The 21,281-nt window shown below is 48.2% G+C and overlaps 1 protein-coding gene across 5 annotated transcripts in view; it reads left to right on the top strand.

The window, feature by feature from the left end:
• Nucleotides 1-21,281, top strand: part of LOC147111869 (mitochondrial intermediate peptidase-like) — a 192,460-nt gene that overhangs the window by 120,503 nt on the left and 50,676 nt on the right. For all 5 annotated transcript variants that reach the window (XR_015079760.1, XM_085999204.1, XM_085999206.1 and 2 more), the window contains 4 exons: nucleotides 315-519; nucleotides 1,205-1,314; nucleotides 11,795-11,869; nucleotides 12,877-12,996. Coding sequence is in view for 4 of the 5 variants with exons in the window: in XM_085999204.1 (XP_085855330.1) it covers nucleotides 315-519; nucleotides 1,205-1,314; nucleotides 11,795-11,869; nucleotides 12,877-12,996 (510 nt within the window). In the remaining variant the exon portion in view is untranslated. The remainder of the gene's footprint in view (nucleotides 1-314; nucleotides 520-1,204; nucleotides 1,315-11,794; nucleotides 11,870-12,876; nucleotides 12,997-21,281) is intronic.

Here is a 21,281-nt window from a genome sequence, read left to right as displayed (position 1 = left end):
TCTTATTGCCCAACCCTAATTGCCCTTGAGATACTACTGAATGGCTTGCTAGGCCATTTCAGAGTCACATATAGGCCAGACCGGGCAAGTTTTCCTTCCCTAAAGGGCATTAGTGAAGCAGATTACTGTTACTAGCTTTTATTCCAGATTTATTTAATTTGAAATTCCCCAGCTGCTGTGGTGGGATTTGAACTCCTTGTCATTAGTCCAGTAACATAACCAATATAGCTCCTATATTTTTTGTCAGTGAGAATTTCCTGATACCGTGAAGTATGAAAACAACATTGAACAAAATTATTTTGTGTTCACTTAAGGACTGTCACTTTACAATCCGAGGTGGCCGATTGTTGGAGAATGGGGAGTACCAGCTTCCCGTTGTTGTACTGATGCTCAGTCTGCCTCATCCAACTAAGTCCTCCCCAACACTTCTAACCCCTGGGATGATGGAGAATCTCTTCCATGAAATGGGTCATGCCATGCACTCCATGCTGGGCCGAACCAGATATCAACATGTAACAGGTAGGTAATTTCCATTCAGGACAGTAATTGTAACAGGACTGTTAACAGAGGATTGCTCTGTTATTTTTAGTACTGCAACAAAACTCGTGATGGATTTGAAAAGCCATAATATTTAGGATTCTGCAGCAATGCTGGGAATTTTCCAGTTTTATTTTATATCAGAAAAGTTGAAAACATTAAAACAACTAGCTAAGTTCACTTCCAGTATCTCCTCCTATAGGTTGATTGTGGAAACTCTTCAGTATACTAAACATCTTTCTCTCTTTTGCATATTCGCGCACATTGTTTTTATTGAATCATCTTCATAAACAAATATAAAACAAGTGGAGAAAAGGGAAATATTGAGGTATTTGTGCACAGTTTTAGGCAAAACTTTTTTTAAAATCATATGGAAGGGACCCCACATTGCTTAACAAGAGCAATGTATATCAAAACTGCAATTCCCTATTTAGAGCTAAACAAATGTCTCCCAGTAGCCCTGTCCTGGCGAATATGTTGTGGGTGTTTTTTTGTAAACAGTAGTTTACTACCTTTGTCAATTGTACTTACACCAGCCTTGTTTATAATTGCAGGCTTCATTCCAGTTTAATTCTTCAGCAGCATCCTGCATATTTCATCTAATTAGTCTTTTGTTTTAGTGCTAAAACTAAATTTACTCCGAGGACTATGTTTTAATTTTTTTCAGGTACAAGATGTCCTACAGATTTTGCAGAAGTTCCATCAATTTTGATGGAATACTTTGCCAGTGACTATCGTGTGGTGAAGCAGTTTGCAAGACATTACCAGACAGGACAGGTACAGAAATTAGTTAGTGTTACTACTATTCCATGGCTTCAATAATATTCCATGGAAAATAACAACAAAAAAAACACAAGATTGATTACAAGGCAGCAATCTCATTGAAAGATTCAAATAACCATTGTCCAAATCAATGATGGAATTACAGACTTGCTATTACCACCTGTTTATTAATAACTTGTACTATGGAATTCATGGAGACTGTTTCTTCCCATAACTATCGTTTTCCATCCCTGGCATCGGCCTGGTGAATCCACACTGTGGTTTAATATCCTTTGTGTAATGGGGTGCTGAAAACTGCCCACATTACTCTAACTGTGGCCTAACCAATGTTTTGTATAAATCCATCACCACTTGTACTCTATGCCCCTATTTATAAAACCCCAAATTCTATTGATTTTTTTCATGGCTTTATCTATCTGCACTCACACTTTCAAGTAACTATGTATTATGAACTGCTAGGTATGTGTACTCCCAGTCCTTGTTTTATTTCTCCCAAAATGTATTACTTTACACTTAACCACATTACATTGGATCTGTCGTCAGTTTGTTCATTAACCTGTCTATATTTGTCTGAAATCTTTTGTAGTCCTGCTCACTGTTGGCCAAACCTTGTACTTTTGTGTCATCAGTAAATTTCAAGATTGTGTTCCCTATACCCAAATCCAAATCAGCTATGCACACCAAAGGCAGGGAGTCGCACCAGTCTAGGGACAGACATATAGTGTAGCACTTTGGGGTCCTGCTGCAGTGGGACAAAAAGGCAGCCAGCGAACTGCCTATTCTTTAAAAAAAAATCTTCACAAATCGTTTTTAATTTGGATGATGGGATCGGTGAGTGGCCTCTTACGCGGGCCTCTCTTTTCATGCCCAAAGCCCCCTCCGCTGTGTCTTTCTTTGGCTGTCTTTCTTTCTCTAGCTCTGTCTCTCACATTCTGTCTCGGATGTTAAAAATTAGAATCTCTGTCTCACGGGTGTATGCAATTAGCATTGACCTTTTCTGTCAACAAAATATTGGTGTCACAATTAGATGGCTTCAAAATTCAACTAGTTTTGTAACATTGATGTAACAGGAAATGAAGAAAGACGCTTGCTCTCTCTCTCTCTAGCTGTCAGTCTTCGACATGAGTTAAGCATTTAGCAACCATTGGGCCCCCGTGCCATGAATCATCAGTAATCAAGTGGTTTTGATCATCCCGGTGATTAAATGACTGAGCCAATTTGCTGATATGTGGTAGATAAATTAGATTAAAGAATGAAGAAAATACATTTTAGAGCAAAGCAGCTGTGAGAATACAAACTTGCACATTAGCCAACTATCCCAGTGTTTTCTGCAAGGGAGAGTTGGTGCTTAAGTGGTTAATCCCTACATGAAGCTCGATTTGTGATGACTTTTGCTTCTTCAGCATTTCTGTTTTCGCCTCCAGCCTTATTAATCATTTAATTACTGCTAGATCCTTTTCAGCTGAATTTCAGTAAAATGCTTGTTTCTACATAAATTTGATTCCAAAATTTTCAGTGCTGATGCTTGTCTTTTTTTAATAATGCTGCTAAAATCCCCTTCATCTCTGAAATGCAGGTGTTCAGTTATAAATGTTTTGCACGGTATTTTTGTAGCATTAAGATAACATTTGCAGGCTAATGTGTGCAGATTTTCCATGAGAAAATTACATAGTCATTGAATATAATATAATTTCACAAAAACAATCCACAGTATTAATGTGAATTAAGTGTATACCTAATCCAATAATCTTTCTGTTAACTGACGAGAAATAGAAAACCATAAACTATTTCCCTTCTAGAAAATAAAGAATTGCAGCCGGTTACTCCTGTTACACATATAATTTTTGGTTTGCCAGATTACAAATTTTACATGTTTACGACACAGCTGCACAGTGGATTCACACTATTGATTTGCCCGCATAGCAATTTAGTAAATTTGGCTATTTTGTTAGGAGGTGGTGACTAGATCTTTCCTTGCATGGAGGAAAAATTGGGAGAGGACTCCGCTCAAGGCAGGTGACAGTACGGACAGGAAGGACAGCTATTATCACTTCTTTCTAGCATCAATAATTCAAATAATACAGATTTTATTTTTACTATGTGTATAACCATAATTTAAAAGTTGCAGAAAAAAATGAGATTTATTCCCAAACAACAATTTTCCAGTACTTTTTATATAACAGTAAAAATAAAACATAAATATCAAAAGATTCCAGCTAAATACTTAGCAAAGAATGTAGAGATTCAAGAACAGAATTTGGGTCTCCTTTAGTTCAGCCAGTCACATTTGAAGGTGCCAAATATTATTGTTCCGTCAACTCTTGTTTGTATATAAATGATTATATTAAAGGTAACAAAATAACGAGGATAAGAGAAAACAGAATTAAAGTTTTCTGGGTTTTTTCTCGTTCCATCATTGCACATTGGCCGATGAAAGAGATCACCACAGTGGCTTGTCTGCTTGTTTGACAATGGGCAGAAGTGGAAATTCAAAATCCGTCCTACTGAATAGCAGGGCAACAAGTTTGTCAGAGTGGAGTTATGTCTTTGATTATAGGTTATTTTTAGTACATCATAAAAACTGTACCCTAACACAATTTTAAAAAGTGGTGTTAATTTTAATGATGTACAATGATTAGTGACCTAATTGGGAGGGGAGGGAAAGCAAGTACTGTACATTTTAAAATTTATGCAAGCTATTATTGGAATAGTGTTGTGAGAACTTGCAACTGGTGTAGTGCTGTCACAATAACGTATTTGTGAGTGAGTTTGAGGACCATAAACCATAGTGGCAGAATCAGATGGGAAACGGGTGAGGTAGAGGAAGGGAGAATGGCGACTGCAGGGCTAGATCTCACTATGGATTGGCGCTTCTCCGTCTCTGTAAATTTCAAAAACTGCATTTTTGGTTGGGGATGTGGCTGTGTTTTGAGAAACCAGAAACATTACTTACTGCCTTTTTTTACATGCCTGTTGTCTTAAGGCATGATGGTGCAAATGTAAGCTCTTTATATTTCAGTAGTACCTGTGTATATAACTCTCACGGGGCAGGAGTGAGGCTTTCTGCCGAACTAGCAAATCAGCTGATTTTGGTGGTGTGGCAGTATCGAATAGCACTGCTGCTTTTCTTACCAACATCAATTGTTAGACTATTTCAATTAAAACGGAATGGTTAAGCAATATGTGTGTATCTTAGGTTGGTAGTTGCTCTGATATCTCTTACATAGAACATTTATTGGTGTCTGAATATCAGAGAATTCTCATTGTAGTCAGCCACACTGTATTATAATAAATCATTCTTTTCTGGGATCTCAAAACTGGGACTCCTTCCTTACCACTTTCAGTTTTCACTTCCTCAGTTCTTAAATCCCAAGCTTGTCTATTTATCTAGTTTTCTCCTGTTTTCAGTCTTGGTGTCCTCTATATTGTGCCTTCTCCCTTAAACCAAATTTCCCAATTTTAAAAAAGTTAGACATTTACTTAATTTATACCAGTTTATTGAATTGGAGATGTAACAACCAAGGGGACTAAAATCTACCTCAGGGAGGTAGGAATGTGTGTTGCTGCAATGAGACAAAATTTCATGCCCCACACTTTTGAGCAACCAGTCTGAATTGCAGCCACCTGTGGGGAGTGGCAGTTTACAAACAATGTGGAAAAATAGAATGTCAAAAATAATTGGCAACAACACCAACTTGCATTATATAGTGCCTTTGAAGGACTAAAACATCCCAAGGCGCTTCACATGAACGTTATCAAGCAAAATTTGACACTGAGCCACATAAGGGGATATTGGGACAGGTTACCAAAAGCTTGGGCAAACTGTTAGGTTTTAGGGAGCGTCTTAAAGAAGAGAGAGGGAGAGAGGCGGAGAAGTTTCGGAAGGGAATTTCAGAGCTTCGGGTCTAGGCACCTGAAGGCATGGCTGCCAATGGTGTAGCGATTAAAATCGGGGATGCGCAAGAAGCCAGAATTGGAGGGGCACAGATATCTTGGAGGGTTTTAGGGCTGGAGTAGATTTCAGAGATAGGGAGGGGTGAGGCCGTGGAGCGATTTGGAAACAAGGATGGGAATTTTAAAATCCAAGCATTGCTGGGACCGGGAGCCAATGTAGGTCACGGGTGATGGGTGAACGGGACTTGGTGCGATTTAGGATACAGGCAGCAGAGTTTTGGATGAGTTCAAGATTACAGGGGGTGCAAGGTAAAAGGCCAGCCAGGAGACCTTTAGAATAGTCGAGTCTTGAGGTAGCAAAGGCATGGATATGCGTGTCAACAGCAGATGAGCTGAGGCAGGGGTGGAGACGGGTGATATTACGGAGGTGGAAGTAGGCGGCCTTGGTGATGGAGTGGATATGGAGTCTGAAGCTCAGCTCGGGGTCAAATAGGATGGCGAGGTTGCGAACAGTCCAGTTCAGCCTTGGACAGGAAAGAACCTGTTATGATCCCATCAGCGCAACAACACTACAGATTGATACTAGACTAGCTTGTATCTTAGCTCAGTGGCAACATCAGGTTGCTTCTAAATGAGCTGTAGCATGTGTCAGCTGCAATGTACAGTTCTTCTAGCCCCAAAAATATGTTTCTATTCCATTCTCTGAATTATATGCCCTTATTCCACAAATGTGATTGTCTTGCATGCGATTGGCAACTAATACTGAATTATGGACCGTTTTGTACTTTGGACTTGTCTAGATATTGGATTGGTATAGAGACCATCCACACTTACATAATTGGAAGTCAACCAAGGGAGGTTGTAGCCTAGAGTGACCATACGTCCCTGTTTTCTGAGGACAATCCCCGAATGAGGTACTGTGTCCCCGGGCAAACAATGTCCCCGGAAGCGTCCCCGGTTCACAAAACTCGTCCCCAAAGTGTATCCCTGGACAGTGAGTGTACCCTCTGAGCTGTCAGTTTGCCACTAAGGCTAAATTAAACAACAACTTGTACATTGGCCAGAGTGACTCACTGCGCATGTGCGACTGGGTGGACTTTCTGCGCATGTGCCGGTTGTTGTTTTGCGTTTCCGGCCGGGCTGGTGCTGCTAGATTGTTGGCGTCGGAAGTGCCTGGGAGCATGGAATGGATGAAGGAGAGGCCGCAGGGGAGGGCCCGGGCACAGTCACCAGGGGAAGGGGGGGAGGCGGTCTTATCCTGGACACTGGGGGGGTTCAGATGTGACCTCAGTCAGGGTGGGGGGGAAAGGGAGTCATGGTCAGGTGTGACCTCAGTCACTTGGGGGGTGGGGGGGGGAGGGAGAGGGGGCGGGGGGAGGAGGTTCACGTGCCTGAACGCACTTCAATAGTGTGATGTCACATCCACGATAATTAAATGCACATTTGTTTTGCATTTGTAAGATATATGTGCAACTGTTAAAATATAGACTGCTAAAAAAATGTGCCTCGCTATGCTGCGCTACCTACATTTTCCATCCTGGCTACTTTGCTGTGCTCCGACCCTGTGTGTCCCCAGATTCGGTTTAGAAAATACGGTCACCCTATTGTAGCCTTGCTGGTTATACTGCACAATGCAACCAAGAGACATAAAAGTATGAAATAATGGGCCGGATATTCCGATCCCTACGGGTGTGTACGCGCTGTGTACTCACCCGTAGGGACATTGGAAATGCCGGTTTCAGGCATGCACAGCGCATGCGCTGGAAACCGGCATTTCCGATCTGTCAAGAATGGTCTTGACAGATCCTCCGGCTGCCCTGGAGAAGGGCCTCTGCGGGTGGATAGTTCTGCTTTTTGGAGACCTGCACAATATTTATTATTGCCTGCAGAAAACCCTTACAATTCTTACGTCTGGTAAAAGCAGGCGTAAGGCCTGCTTTTACCAGGATAAGTGTTGGAAAAAGTTTTTTAAAAAGTCACTGATTTATCATTTTAAAATACTTTTCTTTAAAAAAAAAGGTAAGTTTATTTTTAGCCCCATAAAAAACTTTAATTATTTTTTTCAAAAATTAAAATTTTTGTTTAAAATAGTTAATTTATTGTAATTTCAAGTCATTTTAAAAATGTGATTTAAAAAAAAAAAAAAAAATATTTGAAGTTTTAGGGGGAGAAATTCGGTTGGTAGCGCCACCGATTAACGCCTAAAGAGGCCGAGAAGTGGGGCGCTAGCCAATTTCCGGGCAGGCGCAGGGTGCCTAACGCCTCGTCCCACATTGCCCATGCATTTAGCGCCGGCGCAAACTCGTAGCGCCCGCCCATGGGCGCAGGCAGATTATGACGGCATTTCAGTGTGCAACGCCTTTTGTGCACCCCGGATCGGAAATTCAGTGGCGCCCCCCTCCGTAGCGCCTGGCGCTATTAGTGACAGCTTACAGGGAACCTTACCCAATCGCTCTCGGTCTTGGGGGGGGGGGGGGTGCGTTATTTAAAGGGGACTGGTGTGGTTTAAAAATGGCAGCCATTTCTGGAGCACAACTTCTTCCTGAGTTGCTGAGCTGCACACAGAGAGCTTTTTGACCACTGAGCCCGCGCAAGCAGAGGAACTTCAGCCTTCCGACCATCGCCTTGCTGCTGGTGAGCTTTTACAAAGGGGACACTTCCTGTGCGCGCTTATTATGGGGGCTGTATTGGAGGGGAACGTCCTGCTGCAGCATCATCTAGAAAGGGTACTGAGATGCAGGGAGAGGGGCCGGCCATGGCCAGATGGAGGAGGGCCAACAGACGTCGCCACACCAGACCTTACGCTGCCAGGGTTTTCCGACAGCAGTTTTCCGACATGAACATGTCGGAGGAGCAGTGTCTCAGAAGGCTGCGCTTTAGAAAGGAGGTCGTGAGTGAGCTGTGCCACCTACTTCGGACAGATCTGCAGCCTCAGATAAGGTGCAGGACATCTCTGTCGGTGGCTGTGAAGATGACTGTTGCCCTGAACTTCTACGTGACCGGCTCTTTCCAGTCCGCATCTGGGGACATAGCCAGCATCTCACAGTTCGCGGTGCATTGCTGCATCCATTAAGTGACTGATGCCCTGTTTCGAAGGAGGTGGCAGTACATCTCCTTCCCAATGACCCCGGACAAGCAGCGGGAGCGTGCAGAGGGCTTCGCAGCAATAGCGGACTTCCCCATGGTGCAGGGTGCCATTGACTGCAGGCACGTGGCTTTGCGGGCACCTGTTTTCAATCCGGAGGAGTTCCGCAACCGCAAGGGGTTCCATTCCTTGAATGTACAGCTGGTCTGTGACCACCGGCAGCTGTTCCTCGCAGTCAATGCGCAGTTTCCAGGCAGCAGCCACGATGCCTTCATCCTGCACCAGACTTCGGTTGCTGACCTTTTCGAGGCCCCGGCTCACCCAGAAGGCTGGCTTCTTGGGGACAAGGGCTATCCTCTGTACCCGTGGCTGATGACCCCACTCCGGATCGCCAGAACCCCTGCTGAGGAAAACTTCAATGCGAGCCATCTGGCGATGAGGAACATTGTCGAACACACAATCGGCGTCCTGAAGCAGCGGTTCCGCTGTCTTGACCATTCCGGGGGAGCTCTGCAGTATTCGCCCGAGCGAGTCTCGCACTTCGTCGTTGTTTGCTGCATGCTCCACAACCTCGCCATCCTATGTTCCCAGCCAATGCCAGCAGACATTGACGCACCAGCAGAGGAGCAGGAGGAGGAGGAGGACCAAGATGGGAGGGAGGGACTTTCTGGAAGGGCCGTGCGTCAGAAGCTCATCAGAAGTTGCTTCTAGGCCCCTCTGACGGAATGCTTGTGGGACTTGGCCTTTGCAAATGAATAAAGTGTTTTAATACAAAGAAATAGCTTCATTTCAACATGAAAAAGGAATAACAACAGAAAGCTTAAAAAACAGTGTCACATAATTGACTCTCCCTCCTGTGAGACTGTCCAAGACATGAGGTGTTCTCATGGCATCCTCTATGGCCTTGATTCGACCTCAACAGAGGCTTCATCCCCCCCCTGCTTTACTCTTTGCCCCCGGATGGGGATCTCGGTCTCTTGCGGCTCTGGCCCCTTCCCTCCCTGCAGCTCCTCCTTAATGTGACCCCAGTGGCTGCAGCAAGGCTGGGGGAGGCCTGCTGACTGTCCCTGAGCGCAGATGCCCCTGAGGTGCGGCCTGGATGACCTCTGCGCCTAGAGGGCCCAGCTGCTGACTGCTCCACCTGTGCATGGGTGGAAGCAGTCTGTCCTGCAGGTGGTGGCAGCTGCAGTGGGGAAGTGCCAGTGGTGGCAGCAGGAATGCTGTCATCTTGAGAGAGGACAGTACCTCCCTGCTCCAGCAACACACTGGCACTCCCACGGGGCAGCACTTCAGCATCCGGAGCAATCTGCTGGAGCACAGATTGCTGGCCTGCTGTGGTGCCCTGAGGGCCCTGGGTAATCCTGTCTGAGCCAGCGAGGGTGGCAGCAGTCACTGGTCGCCTGGCCTCACTCTGCGAATGCAGGACACCAGCGAGTGATTGCGTGGCAGCACTCAGCGCTTGCGTTGCAGGTGCCAGTGCTTCGGCGAAGCCCTGGACAGCCCTTTCCAATGCTGACCCGAAGTCCACCGCACTCCGGGCCTGTGCTGCGCCGATGTCTTGGACACTCCGCGCCAGTGTCCCGATGGTTTCAGACAACCTTCCCACTGCAGCCATGAGCTCAGTGTTCCTCCCGCCAGCCTGGGCACTCATGTCTCTGAGGGCACGCACCTCCTCTGCACTCTGTGCAGCAGCACTGGCGGCCTGACTCTCCCTCCGGGGAGACGGCACCCGAGCTTCCCTCAACCCCCTGCGTTGCTGCAGCCCGCTGGTGCCTGGAACTGTCTCCTCCTCAGAGCTGATCCCCCCGCCCCCCCCCCCCCCTCCAGGGAAGTAGTGCCCCCAGTCTGGCGTTGGGCTCGCTCGCCTGAGGTTGGTTGGGATGGTCCGGCATCCTCCTGGTCGTCTCCTCCAGAGTCACTCAGAGTGGCAGCTTGAGGGCCCGCAGCCTCACCTGGCGATTCACCATATGAAAGCAGGGAGGTACAGGAGTGGCTTTAGCGTGAGGACAGGGGTGGCAGCGAGGGAGGCATAAGTGCTGCAATGTACTGTAGTGGCTCGGCAGTGGAGAATCATGCTGGTGGGGGAGAAATTGGTAGGAGAGAGATCAAAAAGGTGAGAGCCTTACCATCGCTGTCCACCCTGGGGTCGGCAGCTCCAGAGGCGACTGGACCAGTCAGCCGGTGTCCCAGTCCCACTATCCTCTACACTCTCACCTCCAACTCGCTTAGGTTCTGCAGGTGAGGCGGGCCTCCACCAGTGGCCAGCTGCTCTCGGCGGTTCCTCGCCAGCTTCGCCTGCAGGAGAAAGAATGGGAAGTGTTGAAGCACTATGCAATGAGCTGACATTACATGCCCCCCATGGTAGATTAGCCCTTTCATTATGCATTGAGCTGAATGTGCGTGTTTTTTTCCTGGAAGGGCCATGGGTGCAGGCAGACAGATGGCCTTTGGGGGTTCGGGCACCCTCCAGCCATTAAGTCAGGTGCAGATGGAGGGATGAGGATGATCGTGGAAAAGGCACTCACCCTGATGACCCGAGTGAGGTCGTTGAACTTTTTCCGGCACTGGACGGCGCTCCTGACCACCACGCTTCTGCAGGTCACTCTGGTGGCCACATCCCTCCATGCTCGCCGGTAATCTGCATGTTGAGCCCTCCCCCCACCCTCAGGGTAGAGAATATCACGCATGCGGGCCACAGCGCCTACCAAAGCTTCAAGGGCCTCCTCGGTGAAGCGCTCTGCCCTCTGTCTCGCCCTCTCCATGTTTTGACAGGATGGAGCGCCTCAGGTAAGTTGGCGCCAAATTTAAGGCGTGCCAGGAAGTGCTGGGCCTAGTGAACCTACTCGACCCGCCCCTTTAAGAGCTGGCCGGCACCAGTGTGTCTCGGGGTCATTGATTATTGAAAGCACTTGCGCTGCGCCCCGCCACCGCTAAATTGGGTTGCGCCCCCGGGATAGCGCCTTAAGAGCCTCGTGCACCGCTTGATTTCGCGCCGCAATCACCCTCGGGCGCAACGACCCAATATAGTGCCAGGTGGCGCTAAATCGCAACTGGCGCTAGGCTTTGCGCATCGCCAGATCTAGCGCCCCAAACGGGGCTATATCCAATTTCTCCCCCTTACTATTTTGGGGGGTGCTCTCCATTCATATATTTGACAGGTCTTCCTGTCACGTGTATGAAGGGAGATTCCCTTCTGTGCTTGGCTCCCCATGGCCCACGTGATCCCAGGGATGCTGCTAACTACCTGCACCTCTGGGATATGTGGGCCCTGCGCACTTGGACTTTGGAGAGGTCCAGCATCGGAAGTGTGCATGTCCCGGGAGCCCTCAGGTAAGGGCGCAGATTTTTCCAGATCGCAGTCCTCCACCCGCGGGAGGCCTGCGATCAGAATATCTGGGCCATTAGTATAGAAAATATTAATATTTAAAAAATATATTCATTCTCCCAGAAAAATGTTATGAATAAATATTGTGCATTTCTCAAATACCATTTCAGCCATTACCTCAGAATATGGTTTCCCGGCTCTGTGAATCTAAGAAAGTTTGTGCTGCTGCCGACCTGCAACTTCAGGTAGGTAAATATACAGTCACATTATCTCAGATTAAAGGCTTTCATACTACTCCTACTCTGAATTATAATGTTTGAATGCCAGAATTTGATTAACCATATATTAATCACCGGCAGAATTAAAATTCCTTACTGACGGAACAGGTTTTTAAGCAAGTGCAGGACAGGTTAACAAAGCAATTAATCAAGCATATGGATCCTAGGCTTTTTAAATAGAGGCATAGAGTACAAAAGCAAGGATGTTATGCTAAACCTAGATAAAGCACAAGCTTGGCCCCAGCTGGAGTATTGTGTCCAATTCTGGGCACCACACTTTAGGAAGGACGTGAAGGCTTTGGAGAGGGTACAGAAGAGATTTACTAGAATGGTTCCAGGGATGAAGGATTACAGTTTACGTGGATCAACTGGAGAATCTGGGGTTGTTCTCCTTAGAGCAGAGAAGGCTACGAGGAGATTTGATAGGGGAGTTTAAAATCAGAAGGGTTTAGATAGAGTACATAAGGAGAAACTGTTACCAATGACTGAAGAGTTGATAACGAGAGGGCACAGATTTAAGGTGATTGGCAAACGAACCAGAGGCGACATGAGGAAAAACTTCTTGCGCAATGAGTGGTTAGGATCTGGAATACACTGCCTGATAGGCTGATGGAAACAAATTCAATAGTAGCCTTCAAGGGAATTGGATAAATACTTGAAGGAGAAAAAATTGCAGGGATATGGGTAAAGAGTGGGGGAGTGGAAGTAACTGAATTGCTCTTAGAAAGAGCCAACGCAGACTTGATGGACCGAATGGCCTCCTTCTGTACTGCACTATTCTATGATTCTCATTGCAGTACATCACAATATTATAGGAACATTGTTGAGAGGAACTGTTGTCTTGTAAACCAGATGTTCCTAATCACAAATGAAATTTAACATAACTGCTTGTACAGTATTAACCAAGTATACAATGTATTAAATTAGCGTTTTAATAAGCTACAGGGACACTAATAGGTTTTCTTTTAAAATAGATCTTCTATTCAGTCCTGGATCAGATCTACCATGGGCAATATCCTTTACCAAAATCAACAACTGAAATACTAAAGGAAACCCAGGAAAAGTTTTATGGACTGCCCTATGTACAAAACACGGTAAGACTTTGTTAATATTGAATTAACTTCAAATTCTGAACTGCTGTGCCAAGTTTGCGTTAAACTTGTTTTGTGATTTTTGTGTGGATTGCATTTTAAAATTAAAAGCTTGCAGTATTTTTTATCTCATCCCATATCTACTGGTAATCATTTATTCTGAAATTTAAGCTCTGATACAGCAAAACATTTTACTATTAAAATATGAACATTACATCTTTAATCTGTGCTCTATTGTCTTTGTAGGGAGAGGCATCAAAGCGTTTGCAGAGAGTATATTTTATTTCTCGATAAAATCAAGTATATTAGCGATCTTGGGAGTACTTATTTGCAGCATTAAGGCCATTAAAGTTGTGTGGTGGAATGGGAAGTAAGAGATTATTTTTGACTAGAAAAAGGTTCTGTTTGTAACTTCAGGGTACATTGGGGGGAAGTACCCTGAATGTAAAAATCTGGTAAAATCGCAAAGATTGACAGCGGATCGGAAACTCGCTGTCAACCCGCCTCCAATCAATCTTCCAAATGTGTCGGGTCTCCGATTTGCGCATGGACCCGACACCTAGCGGCAGGAAGAGGATTATAGCCACTTAACTGCTTGTTAACAGGCATTTAACAGGCTTTTTCCAATTTTGACACTTCTGCTGCGGGCTTCCCGACGTCCGGACACCATACCGGTAAGTGTGGTGTGTTGTGAGTCAGCTGTAATGATTATGCATTGATGACAGCTGCAGAAGTGGTGTGAAGGATCCAGTGGTGCACTGGTGAGTTTCAGTGGTAAGAAAATGTTGGGAAATTCATTTTTAATGCATTTATACTTTTCTGTAGGTAACAAGTTTTCAATTGTATGTGTAGTCCCACCTCATTGGAAGAACCCCTCTCACCAGTGACAGATTGCTTCTGTAACCTCGCCTGCAGCTGTCATCTGTTCTAGCCTAAGGGGGGAGTCACTGGAGAGCCTTGATGAAAGAGCTCACCTTTGTATAGTGATTGTCAGTGTTTGCTGCACCTCAATGCTGTCAAACACTGAAAAATCAACTGTCAAAAAAAATTGTGTGTGGTACCTTTAAGAAAACCGGCAGATGATGTGTCATCAAATTACATCATCTGGCACCGGCTTCCTCTTAATTGGCCGGCAAGCCCGCAGGGCGGACTTAACAAGGCCAATTGACACAAAATTACGTCTGTGGGCCGGATGTAGTTGGGGGCAGGACTGAAACCCGGAAGGCAGCTGACCCGCTCCCAAACGGCCTCAAAGCAGAAAATTGTGGCCGTAGTCTCTGAAATTTACAGCACAGAAACCATTTGCTTAATCTGAGACTCTTGGTAGCTTAAATTACTGATGTCATTTTCTAAATACTGTAAATGGTAAAAAATATCTCTAAGTTAGAATGTTCCTGAATACAGCAGCTGAATGTGTTCATAACTCGGACAATTTTTGCATGCTATTAAGTTCAACATAGTGAAAGGATTTCAAATTCAGTGTCTATGACATAGATCATGCCAATGATCTACTTAATTAATGCAGATGGGGTAAGCCATTGGCTGCGCAGCTTCTGAGTTCCCTGATTCACCATTATGCTCGCTGCAGCGTATTCAAATTACTTTTCTTGGAAACTTTGGAGTAAGTTCACAACGAGAAGATCGGGCAATGAAACAGCATAATTTATGACATAAGGCACAGGTCCCGCTGTTCCAGAAAATTCTGGGCCATCCTCCTCCAGCCAGGTTTCAGTAACTCCCACAGTGGCCCAGAAATTCGGGTTGGGGGCTTCCGCGGGTGCAAGCCCCCGACCTGCACTTACCTTGCGCGCCGGCTGTTGAGCTGTGGGCCCCCGTGGAATTCCGATCCTGGGCCTGCTCCAACTGCCGGCGCGCAGTGCTTGCGTATCCCAGGGCGCAGTGAGTTCGATGCGTCCCCTGGGATCACGTGGGCCATGGGGAGCCAATCGGAGCAGGGAATGCTTCATTCATTCATAAGTTTGACAGAAGGGCTGTCAAACTTATAAATACTACAAGACTCAAAACATCACTAAATCTTCAAATAAATGTTTTAAAAAATCACATTTTTTAAATAAACTATAAATTACACGAAATAACTATTTTAAACAATTTAATTTTTGGAAAAAATTATTTTATTTTCTAACGGGGCTAAAAATAAACTTACCTTTTCTTTAAAGTATTTAAAAATAATAAACCTGTGGAAAAAATGTTTTAATTTTAATTCACCACTTACCTTGTAAAAAGCAGGCCTTGCAACTGCTTTTTATATGTGTAACTTCTGGAGACTTACATTTCTTTTGCAGGTTTTCCCGGGAGGGTAAGTTCGATGCGCACGCGCAGCCTCTCCTGCGCACGCGTTCGAACTCTGAACCCCTTCTTTCAGGGGAACGGAAGTGCCGGTTTCCCGCACATGCGCAGTGCATGCAAGAAACCGGCACTTCCATTGGCTTACGGGTGAGTACCCCGTGCGTGCTCACCCGTGGAGACCCGAATTTCTGGGCCAATATCTATTAATTACCTATTCATCATCACTTCTTTCTAATCCATTTTATTTTGTGATCTTAGCAGTCTTGTAGCTACATCTTGGATTATTCCTTGTCCTTGCTGTATTCACATGACTCCTTCCTAATAATTTATTCCCCTGTTCCCCAAATTTCGTTCTTAACTTAGCAATTTAAAAATTCATTTTTTTAAAAAACCAAATGGATTGTTTCATTCAACACATTAATTATAGAAACAGAGAAGATAGGGGCAGGAGCAGGCCATTCGGCCCCTCGAGCCTGCTCCGCCATTTAATGAGATCATGGCTGATCATCCAAATTCAGTACCCTGTCCCTGCTTGCTCCCCATATCCCTTGATCCCTTTAGCCTTAGAAATATATCTAACTCCTTCTTGAATATATTTAACTAGCTGGAGTGCCCGGCGGTGCCGAGGGTTTTTTGAGGGCATGTTGTTGGAAGAGAGAGAGAGACTGGGGGGAGAAAGAGAGAGACTGGGGGGGGAGAGAGCGACTGGGGGGGGGAGAGAGAGAGAGTGGGGGGAAGAGAGAGAGAGTGGGGGGAAGAGAGAGAGAGAGAGAGAGAGAGAGAGAGTGGGGGAAGAGAGAGAGAGAGTGGGGGGAAGAGAGAGAGAGAGTGGGGGGAAGAGAGAGAGAGAGTGGGGGGAAGAGAGAGAGAGAGTGGGGGGAAGAGAGAGAGAGAGTGGGGGGAAGAGAGAGAGAGAGTGGGGGAAGAGAGAGAGAGAGTGGGGGAAGAGAGAGAGAGAGTGGGGGGAAGAGAGAGAGAGAGTGGGGGGAAGAGAGAGAGAGAGTGGGGGGAAGAGAGAGAGAGAGTGGGGGAAGAGAGAGAGAGAGTGGGGGGAAGAGAGAGAGAGAGTGGGGGGAAGAGAGAGAGAGAGTGGGGGGAAGAGAGAGAGAGAGTGGGGGGAAGAGAGAGAGAGAGTGGGGGGAAGAGAGCGAGAGAGTGGGTGGGGGGAAGAGAGAGAGAGAGAGTGGGTGGGGGGAAGAGAGAGAGAGAGAGTGGGTGGGGGGAAGAGAGAGAGAGAGAGAGAGAGAGAGTGGGGGGAAGAGAGAGAGAGTGGGGGGAAGAGAGAGAGAGTGGGGGGAAGAGAGAGAGAGAGTGGGGGGGGGAAGAGAGAGAGAGTGGGGGGGGAAGAGAGAGAGAGAGTGGGGGGGGGGAAGAGAGAGAGAGAGTGGGGGGAAGAGAGAGAGAGTGGGGGGAAGAGAGAGAGAGTGGGGGGAAGAGAGAGAGAGAGAGAGTGGGGGGAAGAGAGAGAGAGAGAGTGGGGGGAAGAGAGAGAGAGAGAGAGTGGGGGGAAGAGAGAGAGAGAGAGTGGGGGGAAGAGAGAGAGAGAGAGAGTGGGGGGAAGAGAGAGAGAGAGAGAGTGGGGGGGAAGAGAGAGAGAGAGAGAGTGGGGGAAGAGAGAGAGAGAGAGTGGGGGGAAGAGAGAGAGAGAGAGTGAGAGAGAGTGGGGGGAAGAGAGAGAGAGTGTGAGAGTGGGGGAAGAGAGAGAGAGAGAGAGTGGGGGGAAGAGAGAGAGACAGTGAGTGGGGGGAAGAGAGAGAGTGAGTGGGGGGAAGAGAGAGAGTGAGTGGGGGGAAGAGAGAGAGAGAGAGTGGGGGAGAGAGAGCGTGGGGGAAGAGAGAGAGAGAGAGAGAGTGGGGGGGAAAGAGAGAGAGAGAGAGAGAGAGAGACTGGGGGGAAGAGAGAGAGAGACTGGGGGGGAAGAGAGAGAGAGACTGGGGGGGAAGAGAGAGAGAGAGAGAGACTGCTGGATTTAGTTTGGGATTAGCCTGGAGAGAGGGGGAGGGAAGGGGCGCCTCAGGCCTGGCCCGATGGACCCCTGCGAAGGAAGGAAGGAAGAAGGCCTCCCTCCCCCTCTCGCCTCCCTCCCTGTCTCTCGCCTCCCTCCCTGTCTCTCGCCCCCCTCCCTGTCTCTCGCCCCCCTCCCTGTCTCTCGCCCCCCTCCCTGTCTCTCGCCCCCCTCCCTGTCTCTCGCCCCCCTCCCTGTACCTCCGCGGATCAGCGCCTCAGGGCCGGCCGGTGCGCGGCCCAGCGCGTGAGGCCCGGCCGGACTCACGTTAGTTCTCTCCATCCCTCCCCCTCTCCTCTCCCTCTCCCTCTCCCGCCCCTCCCTCTCCCTCCTCTCCTCTCCCCCTCCGCGGATCAGCGCCTCAGAGCTGGCCGGTGCGCGACCTGGCGCGTGAGGCCCGGCCGGACTCTCCCTCCCCCTCCGCGGATCAGCGCCTCAGAGCCGGCCGGTGCATGACCTAGCGCGTGAGGCCCGGCGGGACTCACCTTCGCTCAGGTCGCGCTCCGGGCCGACGTTGACGCACGCGCTGACTCCCGCCCCGCCCGCCTTTACTAAGATGGCGGCGATGGCTACACTCGGCTCAGTCCCGCGCCGCCCGCCTTTACCAAGATGGCGGCGATCGCGGGGCAGGACGGGCGGTGCCTAGCTCGGGCGTGGCTGGCGAGGAGAGGCCGAGGCCCTGAGGCCCGCAGGCAGCTCATCCACCGCCGAGTTGGGGGGGGGGGGGGGAAGCCCGAGTCCCCTTTGGAAAAGGATTTTTTTTTCTTTTAAAACCAATTATTTTTTTGCTGCAAATCTATATTTCAAAAGAAACACGCAGAAAGTGGGAAAAAGAAATGAATAGTTAGGAATCAAGATGGCGGCCACTCACCTCAGGTCAGAAGGATTAGGCCCGCCCCCACACGCAATGTGACGCAGCGATTGGTCAACCATCAGGTCACTCAAATGTAGGATTGGTTAACCATCATGTCACTCAGCGCGATCCCCTGTAAGATGGCCCGCCAAAACACGCAATGAACCTCCACCCCCCCCCCCCCCCCCCCCCCCCGTGACGCACCGATTGGTCAACCATCAGGTTAATCCCCTGTACGATTGGTCAACCATCACGTCACTCAACGCTAATGAGCGGAATGTTGCCATTTTTTAAACCTTTTTTGTATACTGTCGGAACAATTTTTGTCTGACCAAAAAGTAAATACGCCTATGAGAGTCTCCTAATAAGCTTTCTTTTGATATAACATATGTGTAGGTACGCTCTAACTTTTGATTGTATAGCCGGACAGACAGAAAGACAGAGGGAAAGACTGGGGGGGGAAGAGAGAGAGCGACTGGGGGGGGAAGAGAGAGAGCGACTGGGGGGGGAAGAGAGAGAGCGACTGGGGGGGGAAGAGAGAGAGCGACTGGGGGGGGAAGAGAGAGAGCGACTGGGGGGGGAAGAGAGAGAGCGACTGGGGGGGAAGAGAGAGAGCGACTGGGGGGGGAAGAAAGAGAGCGACTGGGGGGAAGAGAGAGCGACTGGGGGGGAAGAGAGAGAGCGACTGGGGGGGAAGAGAGAGCGACTGGGGGGGGAAGAGAGAGAGCGACTGGGGGGGGAAGAGAGAGAGCGACTGGGGGGGAAGAGAGAGAGCGACTGGGGGGGGAAGAGAGAGAGCGACTGGGGGGGGAAGAGAGAGAGCGACTGGGGGGGGAAGAGAGAGAGCGACTGGGGGGGAAGAGAGAGAGCGACTGGGGGGGGAAGAGAGAGAGCGACTGGGGGGGAAGAGAGAGAGCGACTGGGGGGAAGAGAGAGAGCGACTGGGGGGAAGAGAGAGAGCGACTGGGGGGGGAAGAGAGAGAGCGACTGGGGGGGGGAAGAGAGAGAGCGACTGGGGGGGGGAAGAGAGAGAGCGACTGGGGGGGTTCTGCTGTCACCAACTAAGAAGGGTCTACAGCAGAACCTGGATCTGCTGGAGTCGTACTGCCAGACTTGGGCCCTGACAATAAATCCCAAAAAACCAAAGTCCTTGTGTTCCAGCAAAGATCCAGACATCAGGGACCCAAAATAAATTTCACACTAGGAACAACCAAAATTGAACAAACCACTAACTACACATACTTGGGCTTAAAAATCAGTTCTACGGGAAATTTCAAACTGGCTGTGAATGAACTGAAAGAGAAAGCAAGAAGGGCTTTCTATGCCATTAAAAATCAATCCAAATAGAAATCCCAATTAGCATTTGGCTCAAAATTTTCAAATCAGTAATTGAACCAATTGCACTCTGTGGCAGTGAGGTGTGGGGACCGCTAACACAACAAGAATTTGCAAAATGGGACAAACACCCAATTGAGATCCTACATGCAGAATTCTGTAAAAGCATCCTCCGGACTCAAAGGAAAACCGTAAACAATGCATGCAGGGCAGAACTAGGCCAATATCCATTAATAATCACTAGCCAAAAAAGAGCCACCAATTTTGGAAACACCTAGAAATGAGCAACCACCAATGCTATCATTACGAAGCCCTGAAATGCCAAGAGAGGACCATAAAGAAGAATACCCTCAGTCAACTAGTCCTGGGACTCAGTGAAGTAACTACTAACACTACTAACAATAACCAGCCCCAGGACAGTGACAGCGTAACACAAAGAATTCGACCCAACACAATCGTCACTAAGCAAAAGGAAAAATATCTGTCATTGGGCAGAAACAACAAAAACCCAAAGCAAACTCAATTGCTACTTGGCCCTAAACAGACAATTAAACATAGCTGATTACCTGACCATGGTAAAGGATAGCAAACTGAGAAAAACCTTGACAATGTACAGACTTAGTGAACATAGCCTGGCGATCGAAAAAGGTAGACACCGGCAGACCCGGCTACCAAGAGAGGACAGGATATGCTCTCACTGTAGTCAGCGAGTGGTGGAGACAGAGATGCACTTCCTCACAGCTTGTAGAAAATATCAGGGCATAAGGGAGAATTTCTACCCAAAATTCACAAAAATATGCCCAGAATTCAGAAATTTGAATGACGACCAAAAACTCCATATTGTGTAACACTAGCGGCACACTATATTACAGCTTGCCATAAACAGAGGACAACCACTAAATATAAGAAAAGAGTATATATAAATTATATGAAAGTATATTTATACACTCAGGGATATATCTGTTTATACACTGTATGGATAGATCTATATTTATGTGAACAAACATGAATGTTTTCCGATGCTTTGGCAACATAAGATGTAACTTGTCATGCCAATAAAGCGAATTGAATTGAATTGAGAGCGACTGGGGGGGGGAAGAGAGAGCGACTGGGGGGGGGAAGAGAGAGAGCGACTGGGGGGGGGAAGAGAGAGAGCGACTGGGGGGGGGGAAGAGAGAGAGCGACTGGGGGGGGAAAGAGAGAGAGCGACTGGGGGGGGAAGAGAGAGAGCGACTGGGGGGGGAAGAGAGAGAGCGACTGGGGGGGAAGAGAGAGAGCGACTGGGGGGGAAGAGAGAGAGCGACGGGGGGGGAAGAGAGAGAGCGACTGGGGGGGGGGGAAGAGAGAGAGCGACGGGGGGGGGAAGAGAGAGAGCGACGGGGGGGGGAAGAGAGAGAGCGACGGGGGGGGAAGAGAGAGAGCGACTGGGGGGGGGGAAGAGAGAGAGCGACGGGGGGGGGAAGAGAGAGAGCGACTGGGGGAAGAGAGAGCGACTGGGGGGAAGAGAGAGCGCGACTGGGGGGGAAGAGAGAGAGCGACTGGGGGGAAGAGAGAGCGACTGGGGGGAAGGTGGGGGTAGGGGGGAATGAGGGGAAGGGGAGGGAGGGGTGAAGGTGGGGGGGAAGGGGGTGTAGGGGAAGGAGGGGAAGGGGAGGGGGGAAGGTGGGGGGAAGGAGGGGGAGGGGGGAAGGAGGGGGGAGGGGGTGGGGGGAAGGAGGGGGGGGGAGGGGGCCTGGTGAATCTTCGCTGTACTCTTTCCATGCAAGAACATCCTTCCTCAGATAAGGC

This window comes from Somniosus microcephalus, chromosome 10 (genome assembly GCF_052327205.1).
Source record: "Somniosus microcephalus isolate GS21.2 chromosome 10, FLI_Smic_1.0, whole genome shotgun sequence".
NCBI classification, from domain to species: Eukaryota; Metazoa; Chordata; class Chondrichthyes; order Squaliformes; family Somniosidae; genus Somniosus; species Somniosus microcephalus.
The sequence above is the reverse complement of the archived record's forward strand: the minus strand, read 5'-3'. Positions and strand labels throughout refer to the sequence as shown.